At 43.8% G+C, this 19,209-nt stretch overlaps 1 protein-coding gene across 6 annotated transcripts in view; it reads left to right on the forward strand.

The window, feature by feature from the left end:
- The window catches only part of CDC14B (cell division cycle 14B), an 84,760-nt gene that overhangs the window by 55,778 nt on the left and 9,773 nt on the right, over window positions 1-19,209 (forward strand). For 3 of the 6 annotated variants that reach the window (XM_084629541.1, XM_084629543.1, XM_084629546.1), the window contains exons 13-14: window positions 15,009-15,125; window positions 19,029-19,094. The exons of 1 other annotated variant lie outside the window; for it this stretch is intronic. In XM_084629541.1, coding sequence (XP_084485667.1) covers window positions 15,009-15,125; window positions 19,029-19,094 — 183 coding nt within the window. The remainder of the gene's footprint in view (window positions 1-15,008; window positions 15,126-19,028; window positions 19,095-19,209) is intronic. 2 more of the 6 variants (XM_084629542.1, XM_084629544.1) reach the window with 2 other exon arrangements.

Consider the following 19,209-nt stretch of genomic DNA (forward strand, 5'->3'; position numbering starts at 1 on the left):
TTGTGGCAAACCCCGGCCTCCCTGCCCCCATCTCTAATAGGGCTGAGTGGAAGTACTTTGTGCCCGCTAAGAGGCATGAATACCTGTACACACACCCTGCTCCCAACTCCCTGGTGGTAGAGTCGGTCAACCACAGGGAGAGGCAGGGTCAACCAGCACCCGCTCTGAAAAATAAAGACTCAAGGAGGCTGGACTTGTTTGGGAGAAAGGTTTATTGGTCCTCGAGTTTCCAGTTAAGGGTGGCGAACCACTAGGCTCTCCTGGGTCGGTATGAATTCAATTTGTGGGATGCTCTACCCAAATTCAAGGACTTCCTCCAGGAGCATGACAGGAAGGAGTTCAAAGCTCAGGTGGAGGAGGGTACAGTGGCCGCCAGGGCAACCCTGCAGGCAGCATCGGATGCTGTGGATACAGCCGTGAGGTCCACGGCCTTCACGGTGTCCATGAGGAGGGCGTCATGGCTCCTGCTGTCTGGGCTGTCCAGTGAGGTGCAGAACTCCTTACAGGATCTACCGTTTAATGGCAGGGCCCTGTTTGCGGAACAGAGGGACGTGAAACTGCATGACCTGAAAGATTCCCACGCTATGGTTAAAGACACTGGGTCTATATGTTCCGGCTTTGGCTAGGCCTAAGTTTAAGCCCCAGCAGGCTCCCAGCCAGGCCACTCACTCTAAATATGAGCCTTCTTATAAAAAATCACAGGACTATAAGAAATGCCCGCAGAAGCAGTCCCAGTCTGCCCCCCAGCCTGGGTCCTCCAAGGGCAAATAGGCGGGAAAACAGCAGTTTTGACTGGATGCCCAGGGGCGACCTGCCGGTTCATGCCAGGGATCCACCAGCAGTAAAGCTTCCCTTCTCCAACTGGTTGTGTGCTTTTCTCCTGGAGTGGTAGCGGCTGACTTCGGACCGTTGGGTCCTCAACACAGTCTCCCTGGTCTACACCCTCCAGTTTACCTCTACCCCGCCCAACCACCCTCCGCCCCTGTTCCTTCTGCGGGACCCTTCTCACAAGGCCCTGCTAGAGCAGGAGGTGGGGCAGCTCCTTGGCTTAGGAGCGGTGGACGGGGTGCCAGCGGAGTTCAAACACGAGGGGTGCTGCTCCTGCTATTTCCTTATCCCAAAGGCCAAAGAGGGGCTCAGGCCCATCCTGTACCTGTGAGGCTTGAACCAGTACATGGTAAAGCTCAAGTTTCTCATGGTCTCTCTAGCCTCCATCATCCCCTCCCTGGATCCCAGGAACTGGTATGCCGCCCTCAATCTCCAGGACGCATACTTCCATATTCATATATTCGAGGGGCACAGGCGCTTCCTCCATTTCATGGTTGGGCAGGAGCACTACCAATTTACGGTCCTCCCCTTTGGCCTGTCCACTGCTCCCAGGATATTCACAAAGTGCATGTCTGTGGCGACGGCCTACCTCAGAAGTCGTGGGGTTCAGATCTTCCCCTATCTAGATGACTGGCTGGTCAAGGGCAGCTCCCAGTCACAGGTGTGAGATCACATGGTGCTCCTACTGTCCACATGCGCCACCCCGAGCCAGTACAGCGCATAGAATTTATTGGGGCAGTTGTGGACGCAACATTGGCCAGGGCCTCCCTTCCACTGGACAGATTCGAGTCCCTGAAAGGGCTCATCGACACAGTCACGAGGTTGCCCGTGACAACAACCAGAGCGTGTCTCCAGCTCCTAGGTCACGTTGGCGTGCACATATGTGGTTCACCACCCCAGACTCAGGATGGGGCCCCTCCAGCTCTGGTTGGCCTTGGTGTTCTCCCAGGCCAAAGACAGAATGGAGAAGGGCCTCACAGAGCTCGAGCCGGTGCTCACCTCCGTACAATGGTGGCCCTCCCGGGGAACATGCTCCATGGGGTCCTGTTCAGGGGCAGGCCCCTGTCGGTGGAGATGTGTCCAATGCATTGGACCTGGGGTGGGGAGCCCATGTGGGGGATGTTCAGACCCAAGGTCTGTGGTCCGCGCAGGACCTTGCCCTGCATATAAACGTCAAGGAGCTCAGGGTGGTCCAGCTGCCATGCGTAGCCTTCCGCTCGTACCTGGAGGGCAGAGTAGTCGGGGTTCTCACGGACAACACGGCCTTGATGTTTTACATCAACAGGCAAGGTGGGGCCCACTCTTCTGCCCGGAATCCCTCAGGCTGTGGGACATCTGTATAGCTCACGACATTTGCCTACCACCTACCGGGCACCCAGAACTTGCGGGCGGATTGCCTGAGCCAAGACTTCTCTCCGCATGAGTGGTCTCTACACCCAGAGGTGGTGCATGGACTTTTCCAAGAGTGGGGAACTCCCCAGGTGGACCTGTTCGTGACCCGGCAGATGCACAGGGGCTCCGGTTCTACTCCTGGGCAGGGCTGGGAGTGGGCGCTATCTCCGATGCCTTCCTCCTATCCTGGTCCAGCTTCTCTATGCCTTCCCCCCCGATCCTACTGATCGGCAAGGTCCTGGAAAAGGTAAAGACGGACAGGGCCCAGGTCTTCCTGATTGCCCCAGCGTGGCCCAGGCAACATTGGTACGGAACCCCCATGAGCCTGGCGGTTGCCCCACTGTGGCCATTGCTGTCCCGCCCAGACCTGCTCTCCCAGGGCCAGGGCCGCCTTCTCCACCCCAACTTAGCGGCATTCCACCTCACGGCTTGGCTGCTCAATGGTTAGGCTGGGAGGAAAGGATGTGCTCGGAAGGGGTTTACCACGTCGTCTTGGAAAGCAGGTGACCTTCCACGCATTGAGCCTACTTGGCAAAGTGGTCTCGGTTTTCCCGATGGGTGGCTGAGCTTGGCGTTTCCCCTGTGGCTGCCCCGATCCAGCTCATTTTGGACTACCTTCTTCACCTTAGAGCCCAGGGCCTGGCACCCTCCTCCGTCAAGGTGCACTTGGCCATATCGGTCTTCCACCCACTAGTGCAGGGGCACATGGTATTCTCCCATGCTATGACTGGCCGATTCCTTAAGGGATTGGATCGTCTCTTGCCGTATGTTAGGTCCCCAGTCCCGCAGTGGGACCTGAACTTGGTGCTGGCCCGGTTGATGGGTCCCCCCTTTGAGCCGTTAGCTACATGCTCCTGGTCGCACATCTTGTGGAAGGTAGCCTTCCTGGTGGCAATCATGTCTGCTAGACGGGTCTCGGAATTCATGGCCCTGATCTCCGAGCCCCCGTATACGATGTTCCATAAAGATAAGGTCCAGCTCTGTCCACATCTTTCATTCCTCCCAAAGGTGGTCTCTGCCTCCCACGTGGGTCAGGACATTTTTCCTGCCAGTCCTCTGCCCCAAGCCTCATGCATCCAGAGAGGAGCGCCGACCCCACATGCTGGATGTGGAATGGGCTCTGGCCTTTTACCTGGAATGTACTAAGCTGTTCAGGAAGTCTTTGCAGGTGTTCATAGCCTCAGCCGAAAGCATGAGGGGTCGGCCGATCTCCACTCAACGGCTCTCCAACTGGAGCACCTCATGCATCCGTACCTGTTATGACCTGGCAGGAATCCCTCCGCCGTTGATTGTGAGGGCACACTCGACTAGGGCACAAGCCTCGTCGGCTGCCTTTTTAGTCCATATCCCCCATTCAGGACATTTGCAGGGCTGACACATGGTCTTCAGTTCACACGTTCACCTCGCATTGTGCAGTCGTCTCCCAGACCATGGAAGATGTCGGATTTGGCAGGGCTGTGCTCTGTCCCGACAATTTGTGAACTCCTACCCACCTCCAACAGATATAGCTTGGAATCACCTATTGTGGAATACACATGAGCAATCACTTGAAGAAGAAAAGACAGTTACCTTTTCTGTAACTGGTGTTCTTCGAGATGTGGTGTTCATGTCTATTCCACATCCTGCCCTCCTTCCCCTCTGTCGGAGTTGTCTGACAAGAAGGAACTGAGGGTGGGGGGAGCGCCATGGAAGCGCCACTCTAGGGATCGCTAGGAGCACTCCCCTACGGGTACTGCTAGGGGAAAAACTTCCTGCACCGGTACACGTGGCGAGCACGCACACCTGTTGTGGAATAGATGTGAGTAACATCTCGAAGAACACCAGTTACGGAAAAGGTAATTATCTTTTCACTTTGAATTTATGATCTTTTTTGGTGTTTTTTTTCCCTACCACTAAAAAGAGCCCCAAGACCTCAACTTTTTGGATAAGTAAAGTGTATGCACCAGAGAAATTTGCCTGATAAATCCACTGCACATTCCTCTCCCTTTGTGTAAGTCTTGTCACTGTGGAGTTTGCTTGTGTAGAGAACTCTGACCCCGCAAGAATAATTACTCTGGTAGCACACTAGAAACTTTAGTTGCTGATGGAAAAAGTGGGTCCAAAATGTAATATCCTAGAGTGGTAAGCATAGTTTAAAACAGTCTTCTATGCTTTCATGTTAAACATGAAAGCTAAGACTTTCAGGCTGCTGCTACTTTGGCCTCGCCACAGCACCCAAAAAAGTAAGAATCTACTCTAAAGTTAAGGAAGAAAAATACCCAAGCAATAACCAGAGTCCTTGGAGTGCCGTCAATTCTTGATCAGGTTGCACACCCCTATAGCTGGAAACCCTACCATCAAAAAAGAAAGATTTATCTTTTATTAAGGAAGAAAATTCAGACTAAAAATGTCCATCCACTAAATGAAGAAAATGGTGCCATCCTACTGTTAAAAACCCAATTGTCATATTAATCTTAGCTAGCTAAGATCTTTAGTAGTCTACAAAGAAGACTTAAGCAGAGAATAGGCACCCATTTAGTCACCTAAATAAATACCTGATTTTCAAAGGTTCTGAATTGAGATTAGTAGGAACTGCTAGGGTCTCTCAGTACTTTTGAAAACCAAGTCTTTTACTTAGGCATCTAAGTATAGATTTAAAAACTGGACTGTAGGCACCCATTCTTTTAAAACCTTGGTCTTCATTTTCCTATAGCATATAAGAAATCTCTACAAACTCTAGACAGTCCAGAGGAGAGATGCTCCTGTATGTCTCTTCCCAGTGAAGCTTGAAATTAAAATGTTTTCTTACCTTTGCTGATTTCCTGTCTTCATTTCATGTACGTAAGAACAGCCATAGTGGGTCAGACCAAAAGTCCATCTAGCCCAGTATCCTGTCTTCCAACAGTGGCCAGTGCAAGGTGCTTCAGAGGGAATGAACAGAACAGGTAATCATCAAGTGATCTATCCCCTGTTGCCTATTCCCACATTAGCTTACTAGCATTTTAGGGGATTTTTAGAGTATTGACATGCTAGTTGATTAAAAAAAAGTGTGAAGTTTGGACCTACCAGCCTTGCTGTTGTCCCATTTATATCCAGTTTAACAATTCTTGGCTTGTTAAGATGCTGAGTTCTCGCCGGAACATAAGTAGTGTCTTTTGAATAATGAAGGTACTTCTGTATAATATAGGGTGCCTTTTGAAAACCTGAGGTTCTGAGCAGTGGAACAACAAAGTGAAGGTTCCATTACAGATTAATTATAAATGGAGACTCCTTGCACTACAGTACAACTGCTGCTCAAATACAGCGTCCACAAGTCTAGAAGGATGTTGATAAATTGGTGATGGTTCAGAGAAGAGTCTTGAGAATGATTAAAGGTTTGGAACACATGTCTTGTAGTGATAAGCTTAAAGAGCTCAATCTATTTAGCTTATCAAGAGAAGATTAAGGGATGGTTTGTTCACACTATTTAAGTACCTTTTTGGGGAGCAGAAATTTGATAATAGGGGCACTCTTCAATATAGCAGACAAAAGTGTAACAAGAACCAGTGGTTGAAAGAGTTAAAGCTAGACAAATTCAGACTAGAAATAAGATGCAAACTTTTAAGTGAGAATAATTAACCATTGGAACAACTTACCCAGGGTTGTGGTGGATTCTCCAACACTGGCAATTTTCAGATCAAGATTGGATGTTTTTCTAAAAGATATGCTCTAGTTCAGCCAGAGCTATTGGACTTAAAGGAAGAGCTGGTACTGAGATGTCCTGTGTTATATAGGAGGTCAGACTAGATGTTCAGAAAGGTCCCTTCTGGCCTTAAAATCTATGAATGTGTGAAATAATGGATGTATATGTAACTGAAAGAATTGTACGGTTTCCTATAGTTAAGCCTTAGACCTAGAAGCAGGATTAAGTTTCTTATGGAGAGTCATCCTAACTTCATAGTGTCATTGAAGAGCATATGTCCTTCAGATAAAATTCGTAACCAACAAATGATCAAAATTGCTAACATATTTGCTTTAATGCTTTTTCATATTTGCAGATCTGTATTAACTGCACAAAATGTAAAGTAGGTGTTAAGGTTACACAGTTAAATATAAAAGCTAGGGAAAGCAAAAATTAAGATTCCTATAGTAATGTTAATTTGGCCACATTATGCATATTTAGTAATATGTTACATTTAGGTTCCTATCAAATTCACAGCCATGAAAAATGCTTTACGGATTGTGAAATCTGGTCTTTCATGTGCTTTTACCCTATAATACACACATTTCATGGGGGAGACTAGCGTTTCTCAAATTGAGGATCCTGGGAGTTGGCGGGGCGGGGGGTGTCGCAAGGTTATTTTAGGGGGTTGTGGTATTACCACCCTTACTTCTGCACTACCTTCAGAGCTGGGTGGCCGGGGAGTGGCGGCTGTTGACTGAGGGCCCAGCTCTCTAGGCAGCAGCACAGACGTTAGGGTGACAATACCATACCATGCCGTCCTTACTTCTGCGCTGTTGCTGGAGGCAGGTCTGCCTTCAGAGCTGGGCTCCCGGCCAGCAGCCACCGCTCTTCATCTTCCCAGCACTGCTGCCCACAGTAGCAGTGCAGAGGGCAGCAATACCACAACCTCCGCTACAATAACCTTGCAACCTCCCTGCAACTCTTTTTTGGGTCAGGATCCCTACAATTACAACATGGTGAAATTTCAGATTTAAATAGCTGAAATCATGAAATTTACCATTTTAAAAATCCTATGATTATGGAACTAGCCAAAATGGACAATGAATTTGGTAGGGCCCTAGTTATATTCCTGCTTTCCTAGCTAAATGTGTACCTCAATTTTTGTATGTCTTACATTGTCTAGACCATAAAATATAAAGAATGTTCAATGTAGCAGAATTAACATTCAATGTGGGAACATTTACTCGGCTTCCTTAACTTACCCTTGGTGTTGCATTAGCCAACTAGTTTTTCTACTTATAGACTGACAATGCTGGAGATGTTCTAATTTTATTTATATATGGGATGGGGAGATTGCTTTTATGCTGCTTTAAAGTTAATATTTAAGCCCTGCTAAGAGTAAAACAAGTTTCTCTCACTATTTCCTTTCTGTCAACACAAGCAAGAATAAATCCTGTTGTAACATGACTTGGCCATAGAAACATTTAAGAATGATTATTTTTGTGGGGTAGGCAAGGTCTATTGTTCCAGTTAAGCTTTGAAGTGATTAGTTTGGTGGAGAGGGAATGCTAGCATTCTTTGCTGTTAGTATTGTTTGCTTTGAGACAACTTTCTTGCCGAACTGAATTAACAAAGTGTCAGCAGATCAGTTCACATTGTAATGATTGTACCAAAGCAGTGAAAAGACACCACTGATATTTAATATGAAAGCTTAGAATTTACATAATGTTTGATAATGCAATATAAATTACAGAGAGCTTATATTTTTTGGAATCTGCAGGTTTTTTTACTTTGTTACTTCCTTTTTTTTTTTTTTTTTTTAACTCCAGAACTGTCTGGGCCATTTTCTTCCATTACTTTCTGTATGGTTATGAGTTGTCATTGTGAATGTTTGCTTTGGTATTAATAGAGTAGTCCGTGTTAATTTCATTCCTCTCCCTTGTATGGTTCTGTGGGTAAAGTGGCTGCGTTCAACTTGGTGTGGTCTCCAGGCACCTGTCTGATTCCTAAATCAAAGTTTGGAGATAAAATATCTGCTCTGGAAATTTTTTTTAAAAAACTGTATGTCAGTGCTAAGATGTTGCTAACTGACCAGCATTTCTGGTGCCAGCACAAGGGTCAGTCCCTGAGGCAGTGTATAGATTGTGTGGCTTTCGCTTTCCACTGCACCCAAAGATCCAGAAAAGAGAGGATGCTGAAGCATCCATCATCTGCTATCAATGGAGAAGGCTATGAGGCAAATATTCCTGCATCTGCAGAGGAACCATTCTGAGCATGGAACCTCAGTGAGATCTGGCGGTGGCTCCAAAGTAGGGGCAGACTGGATCTTTGACCTAACAACCCCCAAGAACGCAATGAAGGGTAACTGGAGCTGGATGCTTCTCCGTTTTTGACACTTAAGAGTTTTTCGTTTTCACTATGACATTTCCTTTCGGTCCTATTTACAGAAGTCTTGCAGAGAGGGTTCTGGGGGCAAGTGTACAAAGATTAAGGGAGTAAGCCTGATGCTAATGGACATAGGATGGACGGTATTTCAATTGATGTTTCATGAAGAGGAAATTACCTCAAGTAAATGAGCTTGAAATGAAAGAAAACCAATATCTCTTCTATTTTAGAGGAGAAAGTAGTTCTGATTCCTTGATTAATATCTTTTTTCTGGACTGAGGCAAGATATTTCTGTATGTACTTCCTCCATTATTTTTTTAATATCCAGGGTGCTCATGAACACTAAATGCTCAAAGATTGAGTAACAGTAGTACCCATGATTTGTACTCATCAGTTCTGCTACTCAGGTCAGTAAGACATCCAGTTCTTCTTCTTATTTCTGAATGAGGAACTGAAATAGAATCAGATTCTGTATCTGGATCATTACACAAAACCTCAATAGTCCATAGAGATTCAAGGCTGGCCGTGCTGTCCTCAGGGCACCTTACTTCTTTCTGTAGTTCCTTGTTAGTATGGCTGCTGTAGAACTGAGCTGATAAGACTGCTTCTTGTAGCAACTGCCTCTGAACATGGAGTTGCTTTGCTCAGTTCAGAGTTGATGCATCTCCAACAACACTGTAGGATAGTTCTCTTCCTTTGTCCCTGCCCAGGCATGAATCCCCAAAATGTGATACATGTTTTCATAGTTACAAATTCACGATGCGCAGGGAGTCAGCCTGATAGGCAGCTGGCCTACTGGTCCAGCAGTGGTTCCATCATTCTTTCTGGCCTGATCATTCTAGACGGGGCCCTGGCTGAATCATCTGTAGAGGGCCTCAATCCCTCTTGAGGGCATCTTCCACTCCCCTTAAGGTTCTGTCACAGCACAGGTACAGGGGAGCGCAGTGGAAGGACCCAAGGCCCTAGAGGGGCATTACAATATCTGGACCACTCGCTGGTTCATCCCAAGTTATACTCCCACTGACTTGCTTCCTACTAAGCTGTGGCTCCTCTGGGGCACGGTCACAGCTCAGGGGTATCTGTTTGTCCCACTGACAGAGTAATGTTCCATTCTTCACAGACTGCTGTGGGTTTCTAGCTCCCAAAGCGGGAGGAGAGAGAATCAGGATCCCTGCTCCCAGAGTAGCTTTAGGAATGCTGCAACTGCTGCTCTCACAGCTCCAGGCATCGGTCTGACTTTCTGGTGCAACCTGGTGGACTTTCACCTTGCCCCTGGGCCACCAGGGTCCTTCTAAACTATCCCTCCAACTGGAGCACGCCCTGCAGCTGCTGAGGGGTGAGGCCTACCTTGCCCAGTACTGCTCTGTGCCTTGCCCTGGTTTTAATGTGGGGTTTGTTAAACACCATCACATCATAATAGAACAAATAGAAGGCATAATATACATAGGGGAAGCTCATTAATAATGTTTCAGTGAACAAACAGCAGTGGACTCGTTTTACCTCTTATTTACCTCTTCAGTATAGGAATTTTGCCAGAGTAGTTATGCATACAAAAAAATACATATTTGATCCTTCAGTTGCAGAATGTGGTGTTTTCCTTCAAATTAGTTAAGCAGAAAACTGACTGCTTTGGGCTTATCCACACTAAAATTAATGTATTTGTTATAATCCTCAACCCCTTGTGTGCCCATTGTGGTAGGGAATGTCTTTCAAACTGTTTGTAAAACAGCCAGCACAGTGGGTCCAAAATCCTAAAATGGGCCTCAGGGCGCAATCATAGTTTATTAATATATCTGTCACGGGAGGGACCCTGCTTCAGTACAGTTTTTTCCTCTGGTATGGTGAAAGCATGATTCTTGCATGTTAGACTTTATATGAATGAGAAAAAGTAGAATGATTAATTATCACTTGTATAATGGCTGTAAAACATATATCTGTTTTATGGGTTCTTATGGTTTGTTTAGTTAGTGTTTAGGGTTTGATAGTATAGTTCAGGAAAGTGTAGAGAAGAAGAGAGCTGCTTACCTATATCACAGCAGGGGAAAGTGAGGAATGAGGGTTTAATTATGTGCCTACCACTAGCAAAGTAGTGAGCAATTCATAATTTTTGAAAATCTGTAACAAGAAATTCTTTGAGTGATGGTCCCTATGTATATTCCACTTGAGGTGCACAAGCATTCCATGCTCTGGAGATTGGAAGATTTTTTTGATAGCAGTGATTTTTTTTTTATTGCAGTGATAGCAGGGCCTGCATCTACGCCCCCAATCCCCTGGTGCTCTGAACCAAGGGCATAAGGGGTGAGGTGGGCCAACTGCCCTCTATTTTCTTTCTACCGCCCATGGTCTGAGATGGAACCCCTACAGCAGGGGTGAGCAAACTTTTTGACCCGAGGGCCACATCGGGGTTGCAAAACTGTATTGAGTGCCGGGTAGAGAAGGCCTCCCCAAACAGCCTGGCCCCTGCCCCCTATCCGACCCCTCCCACTTCCCACCTCCTGACTGCCCCCCTTAGAACTCCCAACGCATCCAACCCCCCCTGCTCCTTGTCCCCTGACCGCACTCTCCCAGGACCCCTGCTCCTAACTGCCCCCGGGACTCCACCCCCTATCCAAACACCCCCACTCCCTGTCCCCTGACTGCCCCGACCCCTGTCCACACCCCAGCCCCTGGGACTCCCACCCCCTATCCAACTGACTTCTGCTCCTCGTCCATCCACAGCACGAGGGAAGGGCTGCTATTCAAGATACTTCCTCATACCCAAGAAGCAGGGAGGCTGGAGACCCATTCTGGATCGAAAACAACTGAATATCTTCATCTGCTGATCAAGATTCAGAATGGTCAGCCTGGCCTCTATAATCCCCTCTCTAAACAAAGATAACTGATTTGCAACTCTAGATTCGAAGAATGCCTATTTCTACATAGATGTTCACCCAGCACACAAGAGGTTGCTTTGCTTTATGGTGAGCCTAGATCACTACCAGTACAGAAAGCTTTCATTCCCTCTCTTGATCGCCCAAGGGTTTTCATGAAGGCACAATCTGCGGTGGCACCATATCTGCGTCACCAAGGCACCCCAGTATTTCCCTACCTCAACAACTGGCTGCTCATAAATCAGTTATACTGGGAAGGAGGTACAGTTGGTGGCTCTATCCCTACTTATCTTCCTTCAATCCTCATAGCTCTAAGGAAACCTAGAAATGTCCACTTTAGTTTCTGTGCAAACTATAGACTTTTACTGGAGCAATTTTTGGATTTGATAACAGCCAAAGCATACTTACCCCAGGACGGATTGCAAGCAAGCTCTGAGGGACCACATCGTGCAGCTATGGCTGAGCCCTCAGACAACAGTGCAGTCCTGCCTGCTCCTCCTAGGCCATATGGTGTCCTTTGTGATATCCTTCACAAGATTCCATCTGTGGAATCATCAGGTGTGGTTGCAAACAGTTTATGCTCTGAGTAGAGACAAGCTGGGCAAGCGAGCTTCAGTTCCTCACAGTGTTTTCAAGATCTTTGGCCTGGTGGGAAAAGAGAAGCTGTGTGTGTAATGGTTACCTTTGTTCACCTCCACCCATGAAGAAATTAATTGCAGATGCCTCCCTATTGGGCTATGGAGTGCATCTGGATGAACAGGTGGCTCAAGGTTCTTGGACTTGGCAAGATTCAAGCTTCATATGTGTCTCCTCCAACTGCAAGCACTCAAAGCCTACAGAAGGCTTCTGCCTTTCATCCATGCCCTACATATTCAGTATGTTGGGCAATATGACTACAGTATAGTACATGAACAAACATGAAGGAGAGCAGTCCACCACTCTTTGCATGAAGGTGATCAAGCTCTTGAATTGGTATATCTGACACCAGATCACTCTCTTGGCAGTGCACCTTCCAGGAGTAATGAACACTTTGGCAGACAGCCTCAGCAGGCAGTTCCAGAGACCAGGAGTGAAAATTTCACAGCTCAGTGATACAGAACATTTTCTGACAGTGGGGATTCCTGTTGTGGGTCATCTTTTTGTACCAAGAAAACTAGAAATGCCCAGTCTAGTGTTCCCAGGCAGCTCAGGGTTACAATTCCTGAGAGGAGGCATTCCCAGTAAAATGATCAGAGCCACTAATGTATGCTTTGCCACCCATTCCCCTCTTACCTCAAGCTGGAGGAAAATCAAGCAGGAAAAAAACATTGGCTAATCCTTGTGGCACCCTGGTGGCTGAGGCAGTTTTGCTTCACCAGCATCCTTCAGATGGCTTCCTCTCCAGCTGTTTCTGAACCAGCTGATTTAGAAGAAAGGCAACACCACCCATCCAAATCCAGCATCCCTCAGTCTAAGCCTGGTATTTGAATGGATGATGAGCTTAGAGAGGTCAAGTTCAGAGGCAGAACAATCCATTCTCAATAATAGCAGGGAAGTCTCTGTGATGAAATGGAAGAAACTTTCTATCTGATGTCTGCATCCTCAGATACCTCCAAAGGGCTCAGAGATCCGTACCATTCTGGACTACTTCCTTTTACATTAAAAATGTCTGATTTATTGCTCAGCTCACTGAAAGTGCATTTGGCAATGATTAAAGCCTTCCATTCTGTAGTGGAAATCTGTTTTGGTCTTTATCTACGGTGAGGTTTTCAAAAGGCCTTGATAGAACCTTTCCTCCTAGTACTGAAACCTATACTGATTTGAGTCTTCAGTCTCTCCTTGTCAGCACTCATTAATCCTCCTTTTGAACCTGTAGTTTCCTGCTCCCTTCATCTGTCTTTTGAAGGTGTCCTTTCTGACCACAGTCACCTCCGTCAGAAGAGTAGGTGACTTTGGATTCCTTATGGCAGACTCTCTCTACACAGTCTTCCAGAAGTATAACGTTTCTTTGATGTTACACCCTAAGTTCATTCCAAAAGTTTCCTTCAAATTCCACTTTAAATTAGGTCATATACCTTCCTGTTTTCTACCCAAAACCTCACACCACCAGAAAAGACAGGAAGCTCCATTCTTTAGATGTCTGTTGAGCCTTGGCTTTCTACCTGCAAGACACAATCCTTCAGGAGATCTCTGAGACTGTTTCCTTCACTGAATAGATGAAAGGAGAAGTAATTTCCTCACAGACACTTTACAAATGGATTTCAGGTTGCATCCTGCTTTGCTATGAGTTAATGGTGACACCTCCCCCACAAAGTAAGAGAGCCCACTTGACCAGAATCCAGGCTATCTTAGTAGCTTTTTCTTAAGGATGTTTCCTTTCGGTAGAGCAGCAACATGTGGTTGTGTGTGTATCTTTTTGTGAGCTATTATGCCCTGATAAAAGCTTTTTCAGCAGATGCGTCCTGCAATCTGTAGTACATCAGGGTCCTCACACCCTCCTCCTCAATGAGTAGTGCTTTTGAGTCCTCTGTTGACCTATCCATAGGGACCATCACTCGAAGAAGAAATTCATATTACTTACCTTACAGTAACTGGAGTTATTTAAGATGTGTGATTCCTATATGTATTCCACTACCTGTTGTCCTTCTCCTCTATTTTGGATCCTTTCCTAAAGTGATTTGTGGTGGTGTAGGAGCTGGAGAGGTGGCCTGTCCATGCTGACCCCTTTAGCCTTGTGTTCAGAGTGCGCAGACACAGACCAATGGACACTACTAATGAAAAATCTTCTGGTCTCAGCCATATCCAATGCAGGTGCACCTCAAGTGGACTACATATAGGGACCACACAAAGAACTCAAGTTATTGTAAGGTAAAATGATGAGAATGTGTCTCACGCATAACAATGAACTATTTCACTTCATGGACAAATTTGATTTTTATTATAGTTTCAGAATCTAGTTGGTTCTGTGAAGGCAGAGTTCAAATTGAGTTGGAAATGCCTTGCTAAAATGATTTAATTGATGTAATGAGAGGAGAGTCCTTCCTACTCTTCTGTTGTATAATAATTATTATATATTAACTGAGCATCCAAAAGTGTGCTAGGTGCCATGTGGAGTAATTTTTTTTAAGTCTCTCCCATAGTCTAAGCAGAAACATGGTGGGATGTGGCAAGGCAAAACAAAAGAGATAGGGAGAATGGGGGATTGCAAAGGGTACAAGTGACTTGATTTTTAAAGAGTGTTTTGTGCCTGATGCTGCCAATGACACTATTGGGAGATGCTGGGTGGTCAGCATTTTTGAAAATCATGCCACAAGTGTGGTGTGGTCATTCCGTGTTTTCTAACAGCAAAATACGAGCATTGTCAACTAAAAACTGTCCCTGGTCAATGGTAACCAAGCTTTTTACAGACTGTGTTCCAAATGAATATATTACGGGTTGGAGATTTGGACTCTGATCTTCAGGAGCTGTTGAGAGTTGTGATTCCTTTTGCATCAGTTGAGATGTTATTTGTGGGAAAATAATGTTTGTTTCTCTATCAGGCTCTTCATGTTGCTCTTTTTTTCAGTACAAAACACTTAAAACAACAGCTTTTTGTTCACTTCATTTCTACCTTCTCCTTTCCTCCCAAAAAGGTAATAATGCTAAAAGAAAAGCACTTTACTTATTTTATATTCAATAAGATTGTCAAAGTAAACATAAACTAGTAATACTGCAAGAATTAACTTAATTACTAACAAAGCATTACCAAGGGGAAGTTGTATACCTGAGTCTGCAAAGAACCCTTATTCAAGAATTATTTGTGGGATATATATAATGATATATCTGTACTTTGTGCTACAATATTTTATCCTCATCATTTTTTTCTGGAAAACTTTCAGGTTATATAATTGTCTTTTTCCTACTCTTTTCAGAGTAATTCTACAGTCCAGTGTTCAGAAAAGTAAAACGTCTGAACCTAGCATTTCTGGCAGTACAGACATTAATAAAAGAACTACCAGGTCTGCTGCAAGAAAAAGCAGTTTAAAAAGGTGAGAGTTACTCTTTTGAGCTGGCATGTCCATTACTGGTGATGGACTTTGTCTGAGGGAATATTTGCCTCCTAGTGACAAGGAATTAATTAGAATATTTTAAAATGTATCCTGTAATGAGACTGTCTGAAGCGTTGAATCTCTTGTGTCATACAATTCTGAGTGAATTCTGGAAACTGGGAGACTTGTATTGTGGTTATTATGTATGATTTAAGGATTACTGAATTTAGGAGTTTGCTGACTTTATAGTTCCCATCACAATATCTACAGGTATTATGAAGAAACCTCTCCAGAAACAAAGGATTCAGAATTTAAAGTAGATGGTCTGCTCTACGAACTCATGGGGAATTAAAAACTTGGATGGTTTAGAACAAGAGTGTGAGTGCCTTCTTGTGTGTAAGCACATGGGTACAAAGTATATTTACTTCTGGTAGCTACCACATGAGTTCTTGTGTCCATCCATGTCTAAAGCCAGTATGCAGACCTAGACCCTCTCAAGTTGTGCTGGAAATGAGCATGAGGTTCTAGCTCAGATCTGTAGGTTACACAACCATTAATTAGCGGAATTCAAAGCCATCAGTCTGGTTTTTTCCTAGTGCTGTCCTCTTTCACATTCACAGATATCAGTACACTGTGGAAGAGAGATACCAAATGTATATTTATCTTTTTTGGGAGTGAAACTGCCAAGAGGGCTTGCAACTTTCAGTTTGAAAACAAAAGATCTAAGCAAATTAAATCCAAATCACATATAATCTGTGGTTTATATGTCAACAGCAGTTTCAAATAGTTTTTGATTCGTGAAAGTGACAATTTTTTGTCTTGTGCTTGTGAATATCTTTTAATTCGTCTATCAGTAAATGTTGAAGAGAAGAGCCTTGTTTTGTTGAGAGGAGTGAATCATTAGACTTGCAACTAGGATTTATGAGTTGGTGTTTATATGCCATAAATACAAACTTTGTATGTGGTATTGTTCCATAGAATTTCCTTTTCTCTTCTCTCCCTTCTGCCCTCATCCTTAAAGGGATATGCAAACTATTTTTAAAATAACAAACCAAATTAATCCTCTGATGGTTGTAAAAGATGGAAACACTGTATCAAATAACCTGCAGGACACTTCTAATGTAACATTGAGAGAATTTTCAGGGTATTATATACCATTTGATTCATATTAACAAATAGTTAAAAGCTAAAAACAACTTTTTTTAACCTTACCTTAAATGCTAGTTTTATGAAACACTATATTTAGTTTTTGTATAATTGTTTGGTTTGATTAGGTCTCCTTGACTGCATTGTTTTTATCAGTACTGAATTCTGTCCATGCTGACCTCTTTGGTTCTGGCTACTTCTTATATTCTTCATGCCTCTTCTGTTTTTGAGCCTCTTAGCTCTGTAGCTATTTGTCCATTCAGTGACATACCTCTTCAGTTCCTGGAAAGCATCCTTATGAGTAGATCCTCCCTCCTAGAGAACAGCAGGCATTCCCCACTTCTTTCTTTTTATTTGTCACAATGAAAAAGACCTTCTGATAAATTATTCTATGAAGAAGTGCTGCCACTTTGGAGATATCTTTTACAAACCTGGCAAGTTGCCTTCTGACTCTGAGGAAAGACTCAGAGTGCTCTTACAGATGAGGGTTTCCTCAGTTAATAAGAGCACTAGCTTTGTAGAGTATTTGTAATTTGGTTTTCTGACACTGCTTCTGAAACTTCTGCCTCAGATTTTTCACTTTAAACAGTATCAGATCATGTTTCTGATACTTAATGTTGAGACCATACTGCTTCAATCAGTTAATGACTAGATCCTGCCATTCAAGATATCTCAAAGCAAAATAGTGCCGTCCGGTAGTGTCGCAATTCTGGAGCTCTTAGGCATTTTTCCATCAAAAAAGGTTGCTTGGTTGTAGTTCATATACGCATCATGTGATTAAATGTATGCCCTCTCATGGGCATTATAAAGAATATCCTCCCTGCGATATAGATGTGTTTTTATTGACCTGTAGCCTCTGGAGAAATCTTATATGGTGCTTGTCTATCACAGAATGAGATGGCTTTTGCAGCTCTCCATTTGGTAAAGGATATGCACATCAATGGGTGACATCAAGGAGCTTCCATTAGTGTATTCAAAACAAAACAAAAACTGGCTTTCCCATCCTTTTTGCCTGAAGTTTATTCAACTTTGTCTTTAAAAAAAAAAAAAAAAAGTGGGTCACCCAAACTGACTGCATTATTCCAATTAAAGCCTAATAAATGGAGAGTAGAGGAGAACAATTCTGACTTCTATTAATACTGTAGTATTGCTGTTAATCTAACTTAACATGTCTTTTGTGACACACTATTATTTAATCCTACGTAAACTTTATCATCCAATATAAACCCTTTGATTCTTTGGACATCACTGCCTAGCCAGTATTCTTTTATTTGGTGTCTGTATATTTTAATAGCTTTCCTATATGGCTACTGTTTCAGTTTTTTTCATTGAATCTCATTTTATTTATAGGTATTGCACTGATTTCTTCAGCTTTCACAGTTTTGCTGTAGCTGAATCACAGTCTATGATCAAAAATTCATTCTTAGCATTATATCCTCAGATTTGAGTCCTTCCTCATCCTTCAGATTGTGAAGAAAGTGTTAAGTAGTTGGTCCAGAATGACTCATCTCCCAGTAAAACATTTTATAATTACAATATTTATTTCAAGTTTTCTGATGAGATTTATGAAGGTATCTCATGATTGTTCAATCAAACCAATGTGTACAATATTCGTGCCTTTTCCTTCAGGTGACACTATATGTCTACCAGTGTCAATGCCTGGTTGTCCAGAAGGAGAGGGGGTATTACTACATTAACATGGCACTTTGTTTGTAGTGTGGATGGGAGAATGTAATGGGACTGCATGGGATTCATGTAACAGCCTAGGGTCATGATCTGCTCTGTGACCTTAGGTTAACTGACTTGGCCAATTGGCACCTCACTTTCCCCATCACTGTTGTAGATTGGTCCATAAGTGATAGATCAGAGTTCACATTTTACAGTGTGCATTTATCAGATCATTTTATGGTGAAATTTTATCCTCTTCTCTCTCTCTTCCTTCCAAAATGCAGACACTCCTTAAATTCTTATTGTTAATCTGTTTAATTGGACGGACCATTTACAGTAGAGGCAACATTTAATAATTATCCCATCTTGAAACAAAAAAACTGAAATAATCCTAATACTGAGCACTTAAACTGCTTTTCCTCTTTTGAACTCAAAGTGCTTTACAGAGGTGGATACAGCATGTGTTAGTATCACCACTTTACAGAAGGCACACAGCAAGGCAGTGACTGAGCCGGGAAAAGGACCCCCATCTCCCAACCGCCGCCTCCCCCACCTTGTGACCTATCCAGTAGATGCTTGAGAAATTCCAACACCAACGGCATGAAGTAAAGAAACTAACAGAACCCTCTTCCCTTCAAAATGGACAGAAATTAAGCTATTGTCCCACTCATTACACTGTTAACATTCCATGTATTTAACAAGTTCTTGAGCTCCTTTGTTGTTAGCAATTTAGAAGAGAGGAAATAGTGTGTGTATTGTGAGGATTTGGGGGGTTAAATGGAATTGGACTATAGGAATCATTATGCCAAGGAATAATTGTGGCCCTGTTAACAGGAAAGGGGAAACATATGCAACAATTAATTTATAGGTCTCTTAGCTTTTTTTCTCACTGGAGAAGTCATAAAAACTAACAGAGGGGTACTCTTAACCCAATATGCTTTCACCATTGAAGGGAGCCATTAAGCAACATTCTCCTCCCGTGTTGAGATGGAAATGGCATGCAGCACACCAGAGCTTTCAGTTTGTGATCTAATTCTAGCTTTAAAAAAATTAATATTTCTTTTCCATTCTTTTCTACTTTTCCCACAGTCTGATACCTCAGAAGGAGAAAAGGAAAAGGAATGCTTTACAGCAAATTCGCTTAATGAAATTATGGTACTTTGAATCCTCTGCTTTTTCTTTACAAAGGCTTTTTTCCTACTCTTTGTAATCAGAACAGTAGTCTGTGCTTTCTTTACAATTGATAAAGTATTCCCTATAAAAGTATCAA

This window comes from Lepidochelys olivacea (assembly GCF_965140295.1).
Source record: "Lepidochelys olivacea isolate rLepOli2 genome assembly, chromosome: 5".
Classification (NCBI taxonomy): domain Eukaryota; kingdom Metazoa; phylum Chordata; order Testudines; family Cheloniidae; genus Lepidochelys; species Lepidochelys olivacea.